Source organism: Triturus cristatus, chromosome 5_2 (assembly GCF_964204655.1).
Source record: "Triturus cristatus chromosome 5_2, aTriCri1.1, whole genome shotgun sequence".
NCBI lineage: Eukaryota > Metazoa > Chordata > Amphibia > Caudata > Salamandridae > Triturus > Triturus cristatus.
In genome coordinates, this window is record NC_140588.1 from 773973449 (window position 1) to 773998924 (window position 25476).

General features: G+C 46.5%; 1 protein-coding gene across 2 annotated transcripts in view; it reads left to right on the top strand.

Annotated features, from left to right (window-relative positions):
• The window catches only part of WDR44 (WD repeat domain 44), a 616515-nt gene that overhangs the window by 129627 nt on the left and 461412 nt on the right, over window positions 1–25476 (top strand). For both annotated transcript variants that reach the window (XM_085607883.1, XM_085607885.1), the window contains exon 2: window positions 13268–13301. In XM_085607883.1, the coding sequence (XP_085464009.1) occupies window positions 13268–13301 (34 nt within the window). The remainder of the gene's footprint in view (window positions 1–13267; window positions 13302–25476) is intronic.

Here is a 25476-nt window from a genome sequence, read left to right on the forward strand (position 1 = left end):
GCGCGAGCGGGAGGAGGTGACCCGTATTGAAACTGAGATAACTGAGTTGGAGGGTGATCTGGAGTGTGGGGTGACGGATGATAAATTGCATGCTCTCCGACTCAAGCAGGCGGACTACAAGGCCCTCGTCACGGAGGCAGCCAGGGGCCTCAGTAGAGAGCAACAGGGGAGACTGTATGATGTGGGTGATCAGGCTGGTAAACTGATTGCGTGGCTGGATAAAAAGGAGAGAGCGAGTCGAGTTGTCCCGTCGATTGAGAAATTGGATGGTGTGTGTGTCACTGAACCAGGAGAAATTGTTGATTGCTTCGCAGAATATTTCCGTGGGGTGTATTCCCCGATATCTTCCCGCTCGGAAGAGGATTCCCATGCCCTGCTTAAAGACATTGCGCTGCCTTCCCTTTCGGAGGAGGATAAAGTGTTGTTGGACGCGACCCCGACATCCGAGGAGATTGCCCTTGCTATACGTTCGGTCGCCTCCGGCAAGGCCATGGGTCCTAATGGCCTTCCCATCGAATTGTACAAACTACGACCAGATACGCTGGCGCCGCATCTCCGTGCTATGTTCCTCGCAGCCCGCTCGGCGGGTTCCCTCCCGCTGGACCAGCGTCTGGCCACTATCGTGGTTATTCATAAGGAGGGGAGGCCGCGGGATCGGGTCACGTCTTACAGGCCCATTTCGCTGCTGAATGCGGAGCCCAAAATTCTAGCCAAGGTGCTGGCCAATCGGCTGGTTGGCGTGGTGTGCGATCTGATTCACCAGGACGGCTTTATCCCTCATCGCAACACCACGCTAAACTTGCGGCGTTTGCATGGGGTGCTCGCGCGGGTCCCGTTCATACGAGAGCCGGCATCCTTGGATGCCACTATGGCGTTAGACACGCTTGAGTGGCCATATATTTGGGCGACGCTGGCTAAGTTTGGTTTTGGCCCGGGATTCATTGGTTGGGTGAAACTGTTATACTCCGGACCGCTGGCGCAGGTGGCGGTGAACGGTAGAGTGTCGGCTCCGTTTGAGCTAGGCAGGGGCACGCGGCAGGGCTACCCGCTGTCGCCGCTCCTCTTCGCGCTTGCCTTGGAGCCCCTGGCGGAGTGGCTGCGGTGGCATCCTTCTATTCGTGGTCTCCGATGGACCCCCGAGTATGAGGATCGCGTATCTCTTTACGCGGACGATATTCTTTTATACCTCGCTTCCCCGCGTAAATCGCTGATTGTGCTAGTGGATGTTTTGCATTCATTTGGCCGCAATTCCGGCTTAGTCATCAACTGGGCTAAATCCTGTGTGTATGTCCTCTCCGGGGAGGCTCCTATCCTTCCGCGGGGTTGTCCTATCCAGGTCGCTCCACAGGGATTTAAGTACCTGGGTATCTTTATTACCCTGGACGCTGAGGCCCGATATAAACAGAACTTGCTCCCCCCCCTCCAGCGCCTGAAGGAGGACGTGGCGCGTTGAAGGCGCTTGCCGCTCTCACCGCTCGGTTGTTTAAGATGATGTCGCTGCCACGTTTCCTATACGCTTTACAGAACACGATGGACGTTGTCCCGGCGCGCTACTTTCGCGAGGTGGAGGGTCTGCAGCGACACCTGTTCTGGGAGGGGAGGCCGCGTATCGCCCTTGCGAAACTGACGCTCCCGTGGTACGACGGGGGGGTCGCCCTACCCAGACATCAAACGGTATTACTGGGCCTCCCAGTTGGCTGCGATAAACCACGGCCTTTATGGGCCCGCTCTTAACCCGGCCTTTGAAATGGATAAACTGTTACTGCCGGGTGGTGACTATAATCGTGCGCTTTATTCTAGATCGCTCGACGCACGTCTGACGGGCCCTACGCGGGTCGCGGTACGGGTCTGGCACGCGGCGAACTTGGCGATGGGGTGGAAAGATTGGTTGACCCGGGCGACGCCACTGTATGCATCTGAGCGGCTGGGCTCCCTGTGGACCTCGAAAGGCTTTGAGAAGTGGGACATGATAGGCATCAGCAAGTTGGGCGATCTCTGGACGAGGGGGGGATTCAAAACGTTCGAGGTGCTGCAGACGGAATTCCAGTTGCAGGATAGGGAGTACTTTCGATATATACAGGTCCGTCACGCGTTGTGCTCCGTATTCCCGGATGTTGCCTCCATCCCGGAGTACTCCCCTCTGGAAGATAGAGTGCTAGATGGGCATGTACCGGACGGCACGATTTCATTAATTTACAAAAAGCTCATCAACGATCGCTCGGGACTGCTGACTAGCCTTCGTGAGGCGTGGGTCGCCGAGGGATTGGAGCTGGAGGACGAAGACTGGGTGTCTGCGGTGGCCTCCCCGAAAGAGGTGGCCATACCGGCCCGCCTTCGCTTCGTCCAGCTCAAAATACTCCAAAGGGTCTATGTCACGGGGCCGGGTCTGATGCGTATGGGATATGCCGTGGATGGGTTGTGTAAGCGTGGGTGTGGTTCTTTAGGGACCTTCTTCCATATTCTGTGGGAATGCCCGGAGGTGGCGCGATTCTGGCGTGGTTTGCATGCGGTGTTGCAGGCGGTCACGCATGTGACTCTGCTTCCCGAGGCGAGGAGATGTCTGCTGAATGTGTGGGAGCCGACTGACTACTCAGCGCCGCAGACGTGGTGGGTGACTCTGGGATATATGGTAGCCAAGCGTGACATAGCGCAATTGTGGGGCTCCCAGAGGTCGCCAACGGTCTCGGCGTGGAAGGACAACATGGATTGGTGTATGTTTGGGGAAAAGGTAGTGTATGTAGCGAGAGGTAAGCCTGGGAAATGGGTGAAAGTGTGGTGCCCCTGGAACTCCTACCGTGGCGGGATTTTGTACCCCGCCACTGACGCCTGAGCTAGCACTGGCCCCGTCTCCCTAGTCTGCTTGTCGCCTTGGTTCTGGGAACTGAGTCCACTTTGTTTCCGCCCCGGCCCTCCCCCCCCGCTATTCCTGTGGATCGGTAGGGTCCTCCCCAGGAGAGCTCGTACTGCTGCTTTGACTTTTGCTGCCTTGTGGATTTGTTTGTTGTTTCTTATATAAAAATGGAACCGCCATTTGGGGGGTCCGGACGGTGTGGCCGCCAACGCTTCTTTCAACTCCTGCGATCTCTCTCACGTTGCAGAGTGTGTTTACTAACTGTATTTTATGCTCTTACTGTTTGCTAGCGGCCGGCCCGAAGGTTGTAGGCCCATCTTTGTATATCTTTTGCATTCTGTAATAAAGGTTTAAAAAAAAAAAAAAAAAAAAGAAACTCAGGACCAATTCCATTGATGGCCTTAAAAACAATACAGAGTGCCTTAAAGCGAGCTCTTTGTTTTATCGGAAGCCAGTGTAGATTCTTAAGCTCTCCTTTCACAGAGACAAATTTAGGTGTTCCGGACAGCAGCCTGGCCGCTGCGTTTTGGACTAATTGGAGCCTATACATATGTTGTTTTTGTATGTTCAGATATAGGCTGTTACAATAGTCCAAATGCGACGTTATAAGGGCCATGACTACTGTCTTGAGATTGCTCTCGGTCAAGAAAATCTTGATTTTCCTTATGATTCTAAGAATCATAAAGCAAGCCGAGGTCACCATGCTTACTTGATCACCCATGGTGAGTTTGTTGTCCACTAATACCCCAAGATTTTTGGCCTTCCTAGTCTAGACTAGTCCTAGACTTTAGCGAGAGTCTCGCAAGCTCAAACGTTTAGCATATATCTCATGGATAGCAGTCCTGTAGTCTTGAATGTGGGGGTAGTAGAAGGCGCAAACCCATATTCCTCTCTGCTGAGGCCTCTCTATCTTCAGACATATTTTCTGTACCCCTCCCTGCTTATACTTTATTGGGGAAGAAAGTGGCCTGTCCACTAAGAGCTCTCTAGAGTATAACAGGAGTGTATAGTAGGGTTTAAGGAGAGACTGGCCTCTCCACTGACACCTCTCCTCAGGGTGATTAGTGTGCATAGTAGTGTGTGTGAGGGACTGGCCTCTCTGCTGAGACTTCTCTCTTAGATGATGGTTGACCATAGTAGTGTGTGTGAAAGGACTAGCTTCTCCGCTGAGACCCCTCTCTTGGATGACTGGTGCATGTAGTAGAGTGTTGGGAGGGATTGGTCTCTCTGATGAGACCTGTCTGTCGGATGACAAGTGTGCATGGTAAGGTATCCGAAGGGACTGGCCTCTCTGCTGAGACCTCTCTCTGATGATGAGTGTTCATAGTAGGATGCATGGATGGACTGGGCTATCGTTTGAGAAATCCCTTTCCGATGACGGACGTGCGTAGTAGGGTGGATGGGGATCGACTGGCCTTTCCTTTGAGACATTTCTCTCAGCTGACGTGTGTGTGTGTAGTAGTGAGTGGGGAGGGACTGGTCTCTCCTTTGAGATCTCGCCCTCAAATTACAGGTGTGCGTAGTAGGGTGTGTCAATGGACTGGTGTCGTCTTTCAGATTCCTCTCTCAAATAACAGGTGTGCGTAGTAGGGTGTGTACATGGACTATCCTCTCCTTTGAGACCTCCCTCAGATGACATATGTTCGTAGTAGTGTGTGTCGATGAACTGGGTTCTCTTTTCAGACCTCTGTTAGATGATAGGTGAGCATAGTAGTGGATGAGGGAAGGACTGGCCTCTTATTTCAGATCTCTCTCTCTCTCTGATGACAGATGTGCGTAGTAGTGTGTATGGGGAGCGACAGACCTCTCCCGTCAGACCTCTCTCTCAAATGATGGGTTTGCGTAGGTATGTGGATGGACTGGACTATCATTTGAGACCTTTCTCTCAGATGACTGATGTGTGTACTAGGGTGTTGGGAGAGAGACTCGCCTCACTGCTGAGACTTCTCTCTTGTATAACGGGTGTGCATAATATGCAGGGACTGTCCTGTGAGATAATAAACATTAGCTATAAACAATATACATTTATTATTTTCACAGTAGTTATCCCTTAGACACTTCCTCTCTAAATCTAGAGGGACAGCATGTCTTTCTGCTGCCCCTTTATGTAGTGTGTTTACTTAATTTTCACAAGCTCAAAAAGGTAGTTTCCGCTGTTCCTCAAAGTGGAAAGAGGGGAGAAGAGTCAGGTGAAAGGCTAGAACCAATTGTATCCACTTTGTATTGGAAATTGGTAATCCATTTGTCGGATAATAATGCCCTCACACACCCTTGCAGGTGTCATGCTTCATCATATGGGCTAGCTCCTCGTCGGGCCGGCGGTGCAATGCCCGACGGGCTCCCTTTATAAGGGGCACTTTGTCGGAGATCTTCAATCCGACAGCCGTATGGTGAAGTGCGGGTGAGGGGGCCTAAGTGGTGTAGATGTGACTATGTGGTATAAAACAGGGTTAAAGTGCCAGCTGGGAATCAATTTTATTCTTGGGGCCTTCTTCCCTGATTAAAAACGTGAAAAGGTGGCACTCAACGGAGTATAATGTCTCATGTGTGAGTGAACTAAAAGATGGTCAACATGTTTCTCGCTATGAGTGTGTGTACTCGCGATTCTTCAGGACCTAAGAAAAAAACACTATCTACAAAACAGTAAAACTAATAATAACAGTATTCTGAACTGGGTCGTGTCACACCAGATGATGACTACTATTGAAGTACCTGTCAGTGTCTGGTATTACCTGTAAGGGAAATGATGCCAGTTAGAGTAGAACACCGTTGACACATTGGTACAGAAAAATATATAGCCAATAGGTGACTCTTCAACCATGCTAAATGTAGAAACTGTGGTGGTTTCCTAAAGCCAAAAGAAATATTTTTAGCAACTCAACAAGTACATTCGTGATGTGTCCCAAAGGTGAACTAGAAGTGCCAATTCACCTGTGTGGACGATTAAAAAATGCAGTAGGGAATACGCGGGAACTGACTTACCCTATTCGGTAACAGTTAAGACAGCAGCAGTACTCGGTGGGTGTACATGGAGCTAGAATCTCTCATAAAGTAGAACTGCGCACGAGACCAAAGAATGATATGGGTAAAACAACAATTAAGAGCAGGCACTAAGTAAGGCAGTACAGTTGTGGTCTAATGTATTAATGTAATGGCAAGCTTATCCTTTAGATGTAGGAAATATATATACATTGAGGTGACAATGGAGATATAAAGGCAGTCAACCTGTAAAGTGTATCGATTGCATCACATAGATAAATACATAAATAAATAAATAAAGAAACAACACAATTCCAAGGTTGTAGGCATAAAGTGTTGTGACTTGATGTCCGTGGATAAGGAAAGTAAACTGCGTGAAAGGCAGTCTGCTGGAGAGCCTTCATGTTTATACGTGGTCTAAGCTGTGCGTGCAGTCATCCTATGCAGAGGATTAAGGGATGGGTGGAGGCCGGTGTTGCAAAAGCCCGGGGGCATGTCCTGTAAACCCCTACCATGATAAGCGGAAGGAGCTAAGCCGCCGCAAGTTAGTAAGAACGGTCACCAAAGGAGACCGATCGGTGCGACTGGGATGAATGAGAGTATATTCAAAAAGAAGCGTCAGTTACCAGTCGAGGACCTAAGTGTGCCTGGCGTTCCCAAGTTAACTACTAGGGGGAATAAGAGGGGAAAGCAGGTCCCTGAAAAGGTGAAGCTCAAAGTTAGCGGCAATGTGATAGAGCGTAAATCTACTTACATTGCGTGCCGCTCATGTCCGCCGTATTGACCTACCCTCTCCACCGAGTCCGGAAGGTGACTCGTGCCTCAGGAAGGTGTGCTTAAAAAGAGGAAGTCGAAGTCAGGTGACTGTGGGCGGGGGTGGAGGTGGAGGTGGGACTGTGGTAGAATGGCGGCCATCATGGATTGGTGTGTGATCTCAGCCAGTAGACCAGGAAAGATTGTAAATGTGGCGGCCATCTTAAAACGGAGGGTTGAACACTAACTTCATAGTCACAGTAGCATATTAGCTGGGAAAACCAGTAGACAGATGGCTATTTTTAAAGCACTCAGTGTGAGTTTTGGTGGTACCACTCGGAGGGTAATGTGGGTGGTATATATCGTGTCTGGGAATGTATGCCAATATACAGTAGTGAAGGTCTCTTGTTGGGACTGAAGTCTCAACCAACAGTGGGGGTCATGCTCCTGGTATAGTGTAGAATTGCTCAGGTTCTTATCGAGCTCCACGGGATATCGTCGTTGAGTCCCCCAGTATCAGAGGATAAACGGTGTATCCATCTCTGCTCTCTTGCGAAAAGGCTCGATTTAGTAAGAAGGGGATTGGCTTCTAAAATAAGCCATTTCACCGAGTCCGGTGAGTGTCCCTTCTCGTGAAAATGAGCATAAAGTTTGGTGTTATTTTTGTGGCACCGGAAACTGCTGCGATGCTCAGAAATGCGCAGTTTGATGGGGCGTGTTGTCATCCCCACGTAGTAGAGATCGCAAGGACAGATAAGTAGGTAAATACAGTTTGGTGTGTTACAATTTGTGTGGGTTCTCAATTCCCAAACAAAAGTGCTATTCAGTGTGACTGTCTTATGTACTGAAGTGAAGGTGCAAGCACTACATGTGCCACAAGGGTGGTGTCCCTTCACAGGAGGTAGTTGCCAGAGTGTGCGTTGTAGGGACTTGATCTCGGGTTTAGGCCTTGTGCGTATGAGAATATCCTTAATGTTCTTAGATCTCTTGTATGCAAAGCGTGGTGTTTCAAGGTGTAAAGTTCCTGTATTAAGGATATCCCAGTGTTTCTTTAACACGCGGGTCAGTTGTGTAGAAACCGGTGTAAAGGTAGTGACACAGGTTAGTGTTGTAGAAACACTTGGCTCGGTTCTATGTTCAAGGAGTCCTTCTCTATTGTTGTTGCGGGCACGTTTATTAGACAGAGTGATGCTCCTCTGTGGGTAGTTCCTCGCTTTCAGGTTCTGGGCCAGGATAGCTGATTCACTTTTGTATGAATCTAAAGTGCTGCAATTTCTCCTAACTCTTAGAAATTGCCCAAAGGGCAAATTTTCTCTGAGTGATCTAGGATGGTGGCTCTGAAAGTGTAACAGGCTATTGCGGTCAGTTGCCTTCCTGTACATGGTTGTTGAGAAGTGACCCTGTGTCAACTTAATAGTCAAATCAAGGAAGGCAATCTGTGTTGGAGACGCTGTTATAGTGAACTGTAAGTAGGGATTCAGGTTATTAATCCAGGTAAAAAACTCAGTGTAGCTCACGCTGTCTCCTGTCCAAAAGATGAGGATGTCGTCTATAAAACGCTTCCATAGGCGGATGTTATCGCGATAAGGATTGGCGTCACAGAAGACTGTCCTGTGAGATAATAAACATTAGCTATAAACAATATACATTTATTATTTTCACAGTAGTTATCCCTTAGACACTTCCTCTCTAAATCTAGAGGGACAGCATGTCTTTCTGCTGCCCCTTTATGTAGTGTGTTTACTTAATTTTCACAACACCTCCAGTTATTCACAGTAAACAGTAGTGGCGGCCACTTCATTTCTAACATTCTAACAGCCAGCCATTCGGAGCCCTCGTGAGACTTGCGGGAGCCTTATACACCCACAAGATTGTGAAGGTTCATGGGAAGAACAGGCCTGTTTCTTGCCTATAGTAGCCCATAACAAGTCTAGTGGCAATTTGTGAGGACCAAGAGTAATTAGAGAAAGTGTCTCAACTCGAACACTACCGCAATGCTGGTTCAGGAAATGGCGGGAACCAGAGCTGGGGTAGGAACACGGCTATTTGCCGCGCCACCTACCGTTGTGAGCAACGAGGTGCTCTGTTGAAAAGCTCCTGTTATCCTAGACCCACTAATTAAGGGGTCACAGAATACTAGGTTAATCGGACTTGTTGTTCACATGCAAAGCTGGTAACTACTCCATCTCGCCATTTCCTGAACCAGCATTGCAGTAGTGTTAGAGCTGAGACACTTTCTCTAATTACTCTTGGTCCTTACGAATTGCCACTAGACCCGTTAGGGGCTACTATAGGCAAGAAACATGTCGACATTTTGCACCACACATGCCCTTTAGGACCATTGCATCCAGTTAGGGCTACCTGCTTTTAGTTAGGTTAGTGCACACTAGGAATAAAATTTAGGCAATAGGGTTGCCCTAGACCTATTTTAAATCACCATCTCGCACTCACTACACTACCTAGTCCACACAACCACATGCACCTAACTGCTTCATCAAAAAAAGATCTCCGTGTAAGAGCCCCTTCGCTGGTGCCCATCTGGCATTGCAGCGCCAGCCTGATGAAAAGCAGGTCAAATGATGAAGCATGACATCCTTCGGGGTGTGTGAGGGCACTTCTTCACAGACGCTCCCACCCACACTTAGGAACTGCACACTAGTCAGTTATACTCGTTTATGTTTGGGAGTACTTGTGCAGGACCTGTTTAAAAAGCTCCTGATTCCTCTTGCCTAGAGAAAGGGAATTCATTTCAGCCACTGATGATTGCTTGGGCTGTATTCCAGACCATCGGTATTTTACTCACTATGACACACTAGACCGAGACTTTTAATCCCCATATGCAATTCCTTCTTGGTCCTGCTCAAATAGGAACAGTCCCTCCTGAAGTGCAGGTCCCCACCAGACAGAAATGCAAGCAACTCAAAAGGTTTCAGCCTACTGAAAAACTGGCCGTGAGTTAGAGCTTGAGCCTTGTAGCACAGAAAGCATGGGATGGCGGAAACTGGTCTGGAGTTTTATGTTCTGGTTCAGAGTTGATCTGGCTTTACAATTCTGGCTGACCTTTTATTAATAGAGCGGAACCAAGGCTGACTTGTTTATGTCTGAGGTGGCATGGTAGGCAAACAATAGAGGGACCGGATTGCAACACAGAGTAATCACCAGTGACTAAGTTTAATTCAAGCAGACCACCCATCACTTTTTTTATTTTCACTGTTGATGCAGAAGTTGGTCAGTAGATTAGGTCTACTATTTCATCATTGGTGCATGCGAGTTTTAATAATGCTCATACCTAGGATATTTGAGAGAATGTGCAATAAAAGCTGAGCATACAGGACATACTTGAGGAAGGACTAGATTTCTTTTTGTACTGCTCAATGTCCTACCAAGGTTAGGGTGTACATTTTTGGTTCAATTGTGTGATTCTATATGAAAAAGAACTTGAGTCCTACCAAGAAGTTTAACCAGGTGTAGGTTTTTTCATAAGCGGACAAGTAAGCTGCTTCAAGGTAGTTTCTTTACGAGGTATGAGATTATGAACAGGGTATGACAAAAGGTCATGTTTGCCCACAAAGTGTAGTGAAATAGGGGCCATTCCCTACGGCTGCAAAGATTGGTTGTAGTTGCAAGGATGTTTTCTATTAGAACTATCATTGCAATCACACCTTATGCTTTACAAAAAATCATATTTTTGGCCACTGCACTTTAGATAGGCCTCTTAGGTATGGATGGATAGAGTCTATTCTGTTGGCAGTACTTAAAGAGAGTTTACAGTGAGATGTATTTATTATTTTTAACTTTGCTATGTGCCACTTGAAGATATTTTTCATATTGTGGCAATTGGATGGATTGTGGACTTTGTAATCGTGGGTAATTATATTCTTATATTTGCTGTGTATCTCAACTGTTAGGTCGAGGCCTATTAGACAGCACTACTGTCTGGTTTGCTCACGACCTCTTGGGGACATTCAGAAAGCTTCCGTAGCATGCATTCTGCTCGTTGCTTACCATTAGCCTAGTGGTTTGTAACTCACATTGGCTTGCTTTCTATTTGCTGGCTTTATTTGCTTTAGGATGTCCATCTTGAGTCCCGCCCTTTCTTTGCCGAAACCCTGTTTACTGTATTCTTCCATCAGTAGTGAATTTCTGTTCTTATATTGTCACATATGCTGTGCATTAAAAAACAGAGGTCAATTGTCTTCCAAGAAGCTTGGTGATTTTTTTTTGTTTCTCTGAATTAAAAGGGAGATGATTTATGTTACAATCATGCTGGCTTCAGGTGTGCTGTACAATGTTGTTTTTTTCCTAGCACAAAACAAAATGTAAATGTTTGTAAATGAACTGTGCAGATATTTCAGAATATGAAAATTATAAATGAAGCACATTTTGGTAGAAACAAATATTCCAATTTGATCAAAACAAATCAGTACATGAGGTTATGACAGCCATACATTATCATTTGTGCACTATATACTTATGTCAGTGAAACAGTATGTCTGTGCAAATGTAACCATCATTTTAAATGAAGATGTATTATGTGTAATGGTAGTGCGCTACCACACCATGCATACTCCTTTTGATCCCACTCTTCTGTGCACCACTCCATGCCACTGCACTCTACACTGCACACTACGTCACTTCATTCGACGTCTCTCTAGTCTATACCACTATACTCTACACTGTAAACTTTGCCCCAAACTACTCTACTGTGCACCACTGCACATTTCGCACTCTATGCCACTTCATTATACTTTGAATCCGTCTACTCTACGATACTGCGCTCTACGCCACTCTATTCCACTCTGCACCATTCCACTCTGCCATTCCACGCCACTGCAATCTACTCTGCGCCACTCCACTCTACCCCATTGCATTCAATGCCTCTCTATTCTACGTAGCTGCACTCTATGCTGCTGCACTTTACGCCAATGAACTCTACACCCCTTGAATCAAAACCAATACACTTTGACACTGCACTCTATGCCACTCTACACTCTTGCACTCTGCGTCACTTTACTTGGTGCCACTATACTCTACATTAATACACTCTATGCCACTCTACTGCGCTCTATGACACTATTCTTCAACACTAAAACTCTATGCCACTCTGCTCTGCTCCACTCTATGCCTCCACACAACTCTAGGCCACTCTACTGCACTATGTGCCAATGCACTCTTCTCCATTACCCTACGCCAATGCACTCTACTCCAGTACACTCTATGCCACTACACACTACGCCACTCTAATTTACTAGCACCACTGCACTCGGACATTGCACTTTACGCCACTTCACTCTACTCTCCTCTACTCTACAACACTCTACTCTATGCCAGTGTACTCTACCCCACTCTACTATGCACCACTGCACTCTGCGACAGTGTACTAAATGCCACTGCACTCTGACACTGCATTCCGACAATCTGCTTTGCAAGACTGCTCTCTCACTGCACTCTACCCTGCACCACTCTACCCTACAGCACTCCCCTCTGTGCCACTTCACTATACTGTGAAACAATCTAGTCTACACCACTGTAATCTGCCACTGCTGTCTACTCTGTGCCTCTGCAATCCACGTCAACAGACTCTACACCACTTTACTCAAGACCAGTGCACTCTTCAATGTACTCTGCACGCTGTACTCTATGCCACTTCACTCTAGTCCACTCTATTCTGTGACACTCAACTATACTCCACTGTGACTTTCTACTCCATTAAACTTTACTCCACTCAAACTCTACCAACACTACTCTACGCAACTCCATGCCACTCTACTCCACTCTATTGTATGCTGCACTACTTTACTCTTCCACTCTACGCCATTCCACTCTGACAGACCATAACACTATGCAACACCCTCAATGCCCCTCCACTATGCTCTACACCACTTCACAACACTCTGCCATTCCACTCTACAAAACTGTACTCCACTATGACACTGTACGCCACTCAGCTCTAGTCCACTCTACGCCCTTCTACTCTGACACTCTACTCCCTCTGTGACACTCCACAACCCTCTACACCGCTCCACTTGCCACTCCACTTTACGTCACTCAACTCTACACCACTCCACGACTCTCTACGCCACTCCATAACACTCCACTCTACTCTGCTTTACGACACTCCAATCCACTCTCCTTTACCCCACTAACTCTTAGAAATGCTAAACAGCAGACTCGCTGGTGTACAACATAGCTAAAACATACTGGCTTTGCCAATAGCTCTTGCACCATCTGCTCTTCATCCGTCTCACCCCTCACACATTTATGAGGCAGTATAGGGCTATGTAGTGGTAAGAGGAACGTTCTTACGGGAGGTTCCAGATTTATGCGGTAGAAGTAAGCACATGATCCATCGCTGGATCTATCACATATCGCTGTAGTAATGAGGTGTCATAGTTCCTCATAATACAGTTATATTATTTTAGTAAATGTTCCCTGCCATCACGCCTCTCAAGGACAGTTTTATGTGTTATTGATATTTATTTGTCCTGCATTTGAATTAGGACTATGAGCCTTTAACAGAAATGACATTAAACAAAATATCTTCACCACTGCCCTTTCTTTATTCCAGAACATATAAGAGTGTTACTGTAGCAAAAAGTATTTAATTCCAACCTGCTGCCTTTTCTTTAAATAACATAAACATGTTTCACATAAACATTTTTAATTGTTATTTTTTGTCAATAGGTCACCAACGAAAACTGGTCCTCTAACATTGAAGGTATGTTTTTTTCTCAATTTTCTTGCTTTCAGTAAGTTTGAGGCATAAGAATATTTATTTTAATCTTCGACTAGATAGCATTAATATACTGAACAAATGCTAACCACCGCAATTCACAGCTTAATGTATTGCCTTGATTTGACCTCGACCTCGTGGGCCTTCCGAAAGGGCCCCTCGAACAATTTTTCTACAAATATTGTCATTCATTTTCTTATAAGCCTGTTTCTAGAGTTTCCTAGGGGAATGCTTATAGTTACTTCTACCGGCAAAGTGCGTGCTTGGTACAAGGCTGAACTAATGTCACTTGGGTGCTAACTCCAATATGCTTGTCATTTCTGTTTACTTCTAGTTTGAATAATAATGGTAAGTTATCTATATGCATTTTAAATGCAGATGTTACAATTACACAGTGGTACTCTGCTTCACAGACCCCCGAAGGGTGAAAGGCCAAATTAACATGATTCAGACCGGTGGCGGCTCCTCCACTAAGGCGGAGGAACGACTCCTCACTGCTCTTTAGTACTGTAAATAAGGGAAACATAAAATGATAACTTGTTATTGCCATTTTATGTTGTCCTGCTGCCTCAGCTCTGCAGGTGGGACGGGGCTGCTCTGCTCTCAGAGCAGGGGAGGAGTGGTTTGCCCACTCCAAGTATGCATGAATGCTTAGCCGGTCGTCCCCGGCCGTCCAATAATTTATGCACACTTTGCATGTTCTCCACGCAGGCTACATTACAGCCTGGGTGGAGAACCTGTCCAGGCCCCCAGTCTCTGGCTGAGCGCCGGACCACGGTGCTCAGACCCGTCAACTCTGCATTGCAGCGTTGTGTTTGGCTATGGGGAGCCTAGGAGCCGGTTGCTTCCTGCTTCCCTGTTACGGCCTGAAGAGAGGATGGAGGAGAGACGAGGAGGGATGTGGCAATCAGGTACGTTTTCTTCGTTTAAAAAATAAAATAAAATCCGTGCCAGCCGCCACTGATTCAGACTCTTGATTACATCGGATTTTAGCGGCGAGCATTTAATAGTAAAATGTGGCCCTGCTTGTATGTGTAAGTAGAACGAGTGCACTAAGTCAGTTGTAAATTTAAAGACTTGGCAGCATACACAAATTCAGTGTACATTATGGCTATTTTCTGCGCAGTTAAATGCCACAATAGTGTTAATATTCAATCTAGTATGGGTTGCAAAAGGAATATGGAGCGAGCCTTGGCCTTGCCGGATAGGTTGTATGAGCCGTTCTTTGAGCCCCACCGTCATGAGGGTATTGAAGGCCTGGGTGGAGGATGCTGAGGGCCGCTCCCGACTCAACAACCTTCACTTTCTGTGGTTTTCGGAGAGAGTTGACGGCTCCTTGGCGGAACACTTTTTAGAACAATGGGTGAGACAGTAGTTGGCGCCCTTGGACCTCTCGGAGCTATTCGTAATGGAACAAGCCCACCGTGCCTTGGTGCTGCTGCCCTTTGGAGGCCCCAGCGGGACCATATAGCCAAAATACTGTCCTACAGGGACAGAAATTGTATTTTTCAAGTGGCTATACAACATAAAATGCCAAATTTGATAATTACACCATTGACATTTATCCTGACTATACCAGGGAACGTTAAGGAGAAGCGTATGTCATTCCTAGGAGTCAAACAGAAGCTGAGCGCTATGAACCTGAACTAGATGTTGTACCCATCTAAACTCATGGCCATCTCAAATGGAAATGCCCACTTTTTTCAGCAGCCTCAGGAAGTCTGGGACTGGGTAGAAAATGTGGGAAAAGGTTCCAGTCCATGGACTGGCAGCATGAAGTCACCCTGGTGTTTCGATGAATCATGGTGCATGACAGGGCTGCCCAGGGGGGGGGGGGGCTGCCTTCATACAGGGTCATGATACAGGACAATTTTACTATGCAGGTTGTGGACACGGGTGCCCCTGCGGTTGGTGGAGGCCGGTTTGCAGGACTTCACCTTGGCATCTCCGGTGCACAACACCCGAATGATCTAGTAACTGTGGTGACCGAGACTAATTTCACTGCTGAATGATGTGTATATTTTATTGTTCTGTGCTTTCCTGCTTTAAATGGGATGTTGTGTCAAGGCTATATGGGTCTGGGCGTTCCAGCTCCAGTAGTCGGATCTTCGGAGCTATTGATGTGGGAGAAGTCTCACTGTTGTGTAGGTTTGGTGTAGCTTTGGCCCGCTTTGACTTCTGTTGGCCTCAGTGTGGACGCATATTGCATTTCATGTACTAATTTGTTCAGCTCTAACTTTGTATTTCAGGGTTCAAGTCCATGAATCTAGCGGCAAATTCAGTTTCTGGGAGGCTGCTGGATGCTTAGTGGCCTAAGGTTTAGACAGGGTCCAGGATAGATGGGGGTACAGAATTGGGGTCCCTATCCCAGTTGAGTAGGTTTGGGTTATTGTGGTGTTCTGGCACTTAATACATGTGGACTTGTATAGCATAATGGTTGCACCATGTTTGTCCTGGGGAGGGAGAGATTGTTTTCTAGTTTTGCATTTGCTTCTTCAGTTTTCTTTGCAGCACTGTTGGTATGTCGCAATGGTGGAGGGTGTGAATCTCATAGATGCCAGATTTCCATGGAGGGTAAGTAACTTCAAGATACTTACCTGGAATGTCTGGGCACGTACCTTAAATGATACAGGAGGTTATCCTTCTTGAAGCGTCTTAGAGTCAACATTGCTTGTCTTCAGGAGACTCATCTTAACAATAAAGAATTGAGTGAGTGATACATTTATAAAGTGCAACTATTGCTGAGGTGTCTTGGCGCTGAGCTGTAATAGAAGTGGTAACTGGTATGTTGTGGACAGAAATTAGGTAGATATAGTTGGAAACAGCCAGGTTTTGATCATTCTCCTAAACAGAACTCTGTTAGGTTGTAACCTGATTGAGATTGGCATTGTGTTCCAAAGTTTGGCTGCCCTATAGGAGAGGGTTCTCTTCCCCCCCCCCCCCATCTAGCTCTACGAATTGTTGGGACCTGAACTAGTTCTTTATTGACCGACCTGAGTTCACGCCGCGTGATATGCCAGTGAAATAATTGCTGAAGGTCCAGAGACCCTTCTCCATACAGTGCCTTGTACCCAAAGCAAAGTGCTTTGAATTCGATGCGCTTCTGGACCGGGAGCTAATGAAGCTCACTAAGACTGTTAGAGATGGGGTGGTATTTAGGGATGTCCAGAAGCAGCCTATCCGCAGCATTTTGCAAGGCTTGAAGTTTCAACATTTGACCTTTGTCAATGCCTAGAAATGGCACATTGCAATAATCGATTCTGGAAAGGATCAGTGCAACTACCACCGTTTTGCGAAGGTCTTGAGTAATGAAGGGTAAGACCTTACTCAAAATCTTGACCAGGAAAAAGCATGAAGAGGTGAGGGAGTTACACTGGCCAGCAATGTTTAGCTGGTCATCGATCAGAATACCTAGGTTTCTTGTCTTCCTAGTGGCTACAGGGCACTACCCAGCATTCTCTGGCCACCATGAGGTACTCCAAATGGAGGGAACTTTTCCGAATTCCAAAACCTCCGTTTTTTCGTTGTTCAGTTTAAGGAAGCTGGAATGTATCCATTCAATGATGTTTCATACAATTGTGGAACCTTTTCCCCACTGTTTCCGCATTAGAGGGTATAGATATCACTATCTGTGTATCATCGGCGTACGAGATCAGAGCAAAGCCATGTGATTTGATCAGTCTAGCCAGAGGAGTCACGTAAATGTTAAACAGGGTCGATGATAAGGCTGACCCCTGCGGGACTCCTCATGGAAGGCAAAAAGGCCTCAGAAGTCAGGTTACCCCAACACAACCTCTGTTCCCTGCCAGTGAGAAATGAGTTAAGTAGGGCCAGGGCCCCCCCACGCCCCCCTCCCCAAACTCCTAAACTCTCCAGCCTGCATATTAATACCTGGTGGTTGACAGTATCAAACGCTGCTGAGAGACCCAGTAAGATGAGGATGGCTCTTCCCCCACTATCCACTTGTTTGCGGATCTCCTCAGTGGCCAGGGCTGACTCCGTGGAGTGACATGATCTAAAACTGTGTGGAGCGAAATCAAGGAGATCGTTGGATTCCAGGTAGCTGGTTAATTGCTGATTGATAGATTTTTCTAGGATTTTAGCAGCCAACGGTAAACACGATAGTGGTGTAGTGTAGTTCCTATTTCCCTAATTGGCTCTGCGCGTTGGAATAATATACCCTATAGATTTGGCATAGGACTGAGGTCAGTATGCCCCCATCGACTATATTAAACTTAATTTCTTTGTGCCAGCTAACTCAGAGGCCACTAGAAACTCCTTGTAAACAAGAAGGGAGTAGTTTCTGCCAACCGCATAAACATGACAACTTTGTTTCCCTTTAGAATCGGAACACACTCAGAACTGTGGAAACAACAGATAACAGTTTCACTCAGCTAATCGTGCGTGGTTAGTTTCTTCAGAGTTGCACAGAAAGAATAGACGGGCGTTTCAATAAAAGGATTTATTGAACAGTCTTGTTTCTCGTGTAAGAGATATGAGCTGTTACAATCATAAGACAGTATGCGAGATATAATATGTACAGCGTAAGCAGTAGAAAGAAATAATACTGCGCTAGCATTATCTTTTAGTTATGACACATATATTCATATACATAAATAACATAAGCTAAAAATGTGAGTACTCATAAGATGCTTCTCTAACTAGTTCTACCCCAGTGTACCTAACCTAAGTGTAGTGCAAGGTAAGAAGTAAGTGATGTGTTCTATTGTATGGTAAGCTATAGTATGGTATGCTATGTCTGGTATGCCAAGTGTCCCTCTAGGTTCTAGTCAGTTCCATACCTTGAGAATGAGAGAGGTGGGAATCTCTTTCCGGGTCTCGAATTCTAACACCCCGCGAAGGGAGTCAGAACACTGGAAGCTGGATTCTCTGCGAGCAGGGATGACAGCATCTCTTATCAGTATGTCAGGCCGGGACATGGGCTCCTCTAAAGTCGAGGTCTCCTCCTACTTGCTTGGGCAAGGGAAGGTATATTTATACCTGGTAGGTGCTTTGGAATGTTAGCATTGACGTAAAGTCGGGCAGAGGAAGATGTCCGGAATGAACCCTTAAGGAATAGCGGTTCATGCATAATGAATGAGTTCTTGGAGAAATCAATAATCCTGTGCTAGGGGAAACTCCCAAGAGCTTACGGGTCTGGTTTCTAAGAACTCGTTGTGACGTTGGGGTGGACTGATGTAGGTGACCATGGCTGTATTTGGATAGCATGGCTAATGCCTAAATAAGGACTGGGATCTTATGCCTATATAAGGGCAATGCGAATTGTGCCTATATAAGGACATGTTTCAGGGAAACCAATATACGGACACCTAAAGCGGAATACAGCACCCACTCCACTTTCGAATGAACGATCATACTAAATGTCAGTCAGTCAATACTTTATTTCGGCTAACAATAGCCATAAAAGTCAACACATAAAACACAATACATAAGTCCATGATTCATAAAACACAATACATAAGTCCATGATAAACAAATTACATACAATTTATAAAGGTGGATATTTATCCATGATTAAGCAATACCAAATAAAATATAAATAACACATTAAATTAGCTAAAAGCCAGAATTCTTATAATAAGTAATATTAAAAGTGAGGTAGACTTGAGGATAATCTGGTAGCTAGAGTAGTCCATAGTTCCTCTTTCTGCGATTATAATTTATGACCACAACGTTTCCTAATAAGGTACACATTGAATAAATATCTACTTATACCATATACCATTACTTGGGAGGAGTTAAATTTTAATATGCGCTCAGCTACTTTGTATGACTCAACCCCCATATTCCTACAAAGGGGTTTGATCCAAGAGGTCCTTGGTTTCTTGTAAGCCGGACAGAAAAAAAGAATGTGGGGAATATCTTCCCTAGCCCCAAGGGGACACATGGTACACGAATCCGTTCCATTTTCCCCAGCCCACCTACATGTGTAGGAGTTTAACAATAAAACCCCATACCTAAATTGTAGATAGAGAGATTTAGCCAAGGGAGGAGCAATCTCATCCATAAATTCCTCGAAATTAGGTGAATGTTACTAAATGCTAAATATTAAATGCTAAACATTAAACTGAGTACCACATGTTGCAAATAAAAACATTTGTAAAAGCACACTAAAAGAAGTTTTGTTTAAAAAAACCTTTTGCTAAAGATGTAATGCAAAGGTATTGTACATTTTAAAGCAGTTTTTCATTCGAAGCATATATCGGAAATAAATGCAATATGAATGAATAGAAATATATACATATGATGAAATGGTTGACAATTATTCAAAAACCAAAGCCATTTCATAACATGGTACTAAATGAAATAGTGGTAAATAAGGTGACAATGGGTCCCTTGAAGTGTTCAAAGAAGTCTGTTCTATATGAATAGTTCTACTGTAAGCAGATTGAATTCCCATGTATTTTCAAATTTAGAGAAAAAAGTCAATTTTAGGAAGAGTTCCAAGTTTTGTTCTGCTTTGAAAATATGGAGGCCAAATTCATAGCTTCTCCGGTAAACTGTGAGCCGAATCAAAGTCAGTGTATGTGTCTGGTGTATACATGAAATCATCTACTCCTGTACACAAAAGATCGTCTACCGATGTCGGTGACAGTTGGAGCACCTAGTTTAGAAGGTTAACTGCACAGAGGTGCGAAGCATCGCCTTCAGCATGGGATGCCGCAGCAATGTTCACGTCAGTTGTTATCTGTGTGCCTGTTGATCCATCTCGTATCTCAGCAGCAGCAGGAAGCGTCTGAGAGATGTCAACGAATACCGCCATCAGGATTGGTAGCCGTTAGTGTAGAGGGTGGAGAAACCATGAAATCGTCTAATCCTGTAGACAAAAAGTTGTCTACCGTTGTAGGTGAAAGTTGGATTACCTCGTTTAGAAGACTCACCGCACATAGATGAGAAGCATTGCCTTCAGCATTGGTCGCATCAGCAATGTTTGTATCGGATGTTACCTGCATGCCTGTTATTTCCTCTCGTACCTCAGCAGTAGCAATTTGCGTCTGTGAGATCTCAATGAATGCCATCATCAGGATTGGTAGCCGCTGGGGACAACACACAGCATGGGCCGTTATCGGGTCCAGCATAGTATCGATATCCGTTGGCATGACTGATGGAAGTGTTAGATGTCTAGCACGCATTCTTCACCGCAAAGCAGGCAGCTTAGAACAGGTAAGATGCAATCTTGCCAGATTGGTCTAAATCACAGAAACCATGTTGTATTAACCCCTTCGCTGCCAGTCCTTTTCCCCCTCCTGTTCCTCGCCTTTTTTTGGGCTATTTGGGGTAGTGCGCGCTGAGGCCCCTGTAACTTTTTGACCACATAAGGTATCCACGCCAAATTTGCGTCCTTTTCTTCCAACATCATGGGGATTCTAAAGGTACTCAGGGTTTGTGGATTCCCCTGGAGGGGTCACAGAAATGAGCCAAAATACAGCAAAATTTAGTTTTTTGGGGGAAAAATTGGAAAAACTGGCCGCAAATGAAAGCATCTGGGTTTTTCCCTGCAAATGTTATCAAAAAAGGGTTTGTGGGGCTGAAATCACAATTTTCCCATCTTTTAGGGGATACCAGACTTTTGTCAGAAACCCAATATTTTTTACACAGTTTTGGCATTTTTCTGGGACATAGCCTATTTTTGCTATTTTTTGTGATTTCGACCTCCTTCCAGTTAATGGTAGAAATGGGTACAAAAGCAATAATGGATCCTGGAAAGCGATACATTTTAGAGAAGTAGACAAAATTCTGAATTCAGCAAGCGGTCATTTGTGTAGATTCATCAAGGTTTCTTTATAGAAACTAACAGTTAAATATAGGATAAATTGAAAATTAGTTGAAAAAACAGCCTTTTGTGTCCACGTTTTCACCTGTAACTTGTTCTAATTATGACAGCTCTTTGAAAGCAATATACCGATACATCCGCTGGACATTACTGGTTGTGGGGATATGTAGAACTTGTAGGTTCACCAAGAACCCGACGAATCCAGAGCCAAAAACTGAGCAGCAACTTGCAATGGTTTTTTATTATGTACCGGGTATATAGTAATTATTCTGTAAAAATGTGTACATGGAAAAATCGGTATGAAAGACACCCATGTATTTCTGAAATGGGAGCAAAATATAGAGTTTAGAAACAGTAGATATTTGCACATTTCTGAAATTGGGAATACTCATACTAGCATGAGAATTATCAGTCATTTTTTTAAATTACTTCTTTTTTACACAATTTCTTTCATTTGAAAGGCAGAAAGGCATCGAAAGTGAATAGGTAATAACAGTTCCTTTACAAATCTGAATTACCCTAAGTCTCCCGATAAAAATGGTACCTCACTTGTATGGGTAGGCATAGTGCCCGCAGCAGGAAATGGTGCAAAACTAAATGTGGACACACCTCAATTTTGCAGTGAAAAATGACCCTTTTTTGGCAAAATGCCTAGCTGTAGTTTTTGAACCATAGGTCTGCCGGCACCTAGGGAAACCTATACATTTTTGAAAACTAGACACCCAGGGGAATCCAGGATGGGGTGACTTGACTGCCTCCCACTAGGTTCTGTTACCCAGAATCCCTTGCAAACCTAAAAAATTGCCAAAAGAAACACATTTTCCCCACATTTCTGTGGTGGAAAGTCCTGGAATCTGCGTGGATCCACAAATTTCCACCCACCCCGTGTTCCCCAAAGTCTTCAGAGAAAAATGGTACCTCACTTGTGTGGGTCGGCCTAGTGCCCGCGACAGGAAACGCCGCAAAACGCATCGTGGACACACCTCAATTTTGCAGTGAAAAACAAACCTTTTTTGGCAAAATGCCTAGCTGTAGTTTTTGAACCATAGCTCCGTGGGCACCTGGGTAAACCTACCAAACCCACACATTTCTGAAAACTAGACACCCGGGGATTCCAGGGAGGTATGGCTTGCGTGGATCCCCCAACGTTTCCTTACCCAGAATGCCCTGCAAACCTCAAAGCTAGCCCTCAAATTTAGCTGAAAAAATCACCTTTTTCACACATTTTTGTGTGGGAAAGTTGTGGCATCACAGGGCTTACACAAATTGCCTACCACCCAGCGTTCCCCCGGGTCTCCCGATAAAAACGGTGCCTCACTCGTGTGGGAGGCCTAAGGACCCGCCACAGGCAAGGGTCAAAGACGTAGTGAGGCGCACTACGTTTAGGACCCTTGCCTGTTGAGGCGCACTAGGCACATTGCCTGTCGCGGGTACTTGGGCCTCCCACACGAGTGAGGCACCGTTTTTATTGGTAGATCCGGGGGAACGCTGGATGGTAGGAAATTTGTGTCAGCCTGGTGATGCCACAACTTTCCCACACAAAAATGTGTGAAAAAGTGATTTTTTTTTCAGCTAAATTTGAGGCTTGCAGGGCATTCTGGGTAAGGAAATGTTAGGGGATCCACGCAAGCCATACCTCCCTGGAATCCCATGGGTGTCTAGTTTTCAGAAATGTGTGGGTTTGGTAGGTTTCCTTAGGTGGCCGCCGAGCACCGGGCCAAAAACCCAGGGGACCCCCTTTGCAAAACCAGGTCGTTTTGAGATAGACAATTTTGATGTCGCCTCAATACGTTTTGGGCCCTTGCCTGTTGCGGGTACTTGGGCCTCCCACACGAGTGAGGCACCGTTTTTATCGGGAAACCCGGGGGAACGCTGAGTGGTAGGAAATTTGTGTCAGCCCGGTGATGCCACAACTTTCCCCCACAAAAATATGTGAAAAAAGTGATTTGTTTCAGCTAAATTTAAAGTTTGCAGGGATTTCTGGGTAAGGAAACATTGGGGGATCCACGCAAGCCATACCTCCCTGGACTGTCTAGTTTTCAGAAATGTGTGGGTTTGGTAGGTTTCCCTACATGGCCGCCAAGCCCGAGGCCAAAAACTCATGGGACCCACTTTGCAAAACCAGGTTGTTTTGTGATAGGTAATCTTGATGTCTCCTGAATAGGTTTTGGGCCCTTGCCAGACGCGGGCACTATTCCTACCCACGCAAGTGAGGTACCATTTTTCTCGGAAGACTTTTGGGAACGCGGGGTGGGTGGAATTTTGTGGACCCACGCAGATTCCAGAACTTTCCACCACAGAAATGTGAGAAAAATGTGTTATTTTGGACACATTGTTAGGTTTGCAATGGATTCTGGGTAACAGAACCTGGCGAGAGCGAGTCAAGTCACCCCATCCTGCATTCCCCTCGGTGTCTAGTTTTAAAAAATGTACAGGTTTGCTAGGTTTGCCTACGTGCCAACTGCGCTAGGGCCCAAAATCCACAGGTAGGCACATTGCTAAAAAAAAGTCAGAGCCCAGTGGGCTTTCTGCCGCCCTGGGGGGGAATCGGGGAAGGGGGTTTCATCCTGATACGTCACTAAAGGGGCAGAAAGACTGCGGCTATTTTTTGTGGGGGCATTGGTATGACCATTTTGGGCAGCCCCCACGCATAATAAAAGCCTGCGTACTCGCTGGCGCCTAGTGGGCTTTCTGCCCCCCCAGGGGCCACTGCCACCATCTGCCATCTGCCCTCCCGGGGGGGCAGAAAGACTTGAATTTCTCTAGGGGTGGGGGTATTGTCATGCCCATTTTGGGGAGCCCCTACCCCTACACTAATAAAACAAAAAAAAAACATGGTTTCTAGTGGGCTTTCTGCGCCCCCCAGGGAGGGCCAGATAGGGGGCTACAGCTCCCATCTGCCTCCTGGGGGGCAGAAAGACTGTCATTTTTGTGGGGTGGAGGGTGGGGGGCATTGGCGTGCCCGTTTCGTGCAGCCCACACCCTAAAAACAATTTCGCAAAAAATATCCCTGGTGGATAGTGGCCTTTCTGCCCCTCTGGGGAGGGGCAGATTGGGGGCTACTGCCTCCATTTGCCCCCTGGGGGGCAGAAAGGCTGTAATAGTGGCAGGGGGTGGGGGCATTTTGGTGCCCATTTTGGGCAGCCCCCATCCTAAAAAAAAATGCGCAAAAAAAATCCCTTGTGTCAAGTGGGCTTTCAGTCCTCCCCCGGAAGCAGAGTGGGTGCTACTGTCCCCATCTGCCCCCCGGGGGGGGGGGCAGAAAGGCTGTAATGGTGGCGGGGGGTTGGCGGCATTGGCATGCCCATTTTGGGCAACCCCACCCTAAATAAAATCCACCACCCTAAATAAAATTGCGCGAAACAAATCCCTGGCGTCAAGTGGGCTTTCTGCCCCCCCGAAGGGGCAGATTAGGGGCCAATGCCCCATCTGCCCCCGGGGGGGGCAGAAAGGCTGTAATGGTGGCGGGAGGGTGGGGGCAACCTTCTAAAAACAAATCCCTGGTATTTAGTAGGCTTTCTGCCCCCCGAAGGGGCAGATTAGGGGCCAATGCCCCATCTGCTCCCAAGGGGGGCATAAAGACAGTAATGATTGCGGGGGGGGGGAGGGCATGGGCATGGGCATGTCCGTTTCGGCCAGCCCCCACCCTTATTTTTAGTTCCTAAAAAAATCCCTGGTGTCTCGTGGGCTTTCTGCCCCCCCAAAGGGGCAGATTAGGGGCCAATGCCCCATCTGCCCCCCGGGGGGGCAGAAAGGCTGTAATGGTGGCAGGTGGGTGGGGGCATTGGCATGCCCATTTCGGGCAGCCCCCACCCTAAAAAAAACCCTAAAAACATATCCCTGGAGTTTAGTGAGCTTTATGCCCCCCGAAGGGGCACATTAGCGGCCAGTGCCCCATCTGCCCTCCGGGGAGGCAGAAAGACTGTAATAATTGGGGGGGTGGGGTGGCGGCATGGGCCTGCCCGTTTTGGGCAGCCCCCACCCCTATTTTTACTTTTTTTAAAATTCCCTGTAGTCTAGTGGGCTTTTTGCCCCCCAGGGCGGGCAAAAAGACTAAATATTGCCAAAATAAACTGGGGGGAGCAAAGGCCTTTGCCCAAGGGGCCGCTCCCCCCTCCCTGGTGTTTACTGGGTGGATCCCTGCTTGGGGATCGCCTTCCTGTGGCGATCCCCAAGCAGGTATCCACTGGGGAGGGGTACCATTGGAAAGGGGAGATTCTCCCCTTTCCAACGATACCTTTCCCATCTTTCTACGTGCTCAGGGGGCTGAGATAGCACCCTGAGCACGTAGAAAGGGAAACTGAAATGAGCCTCTTGGATCATTTCAGTTTCGGTTTCACTGAAATGACGTCAGTGCGACGTGTG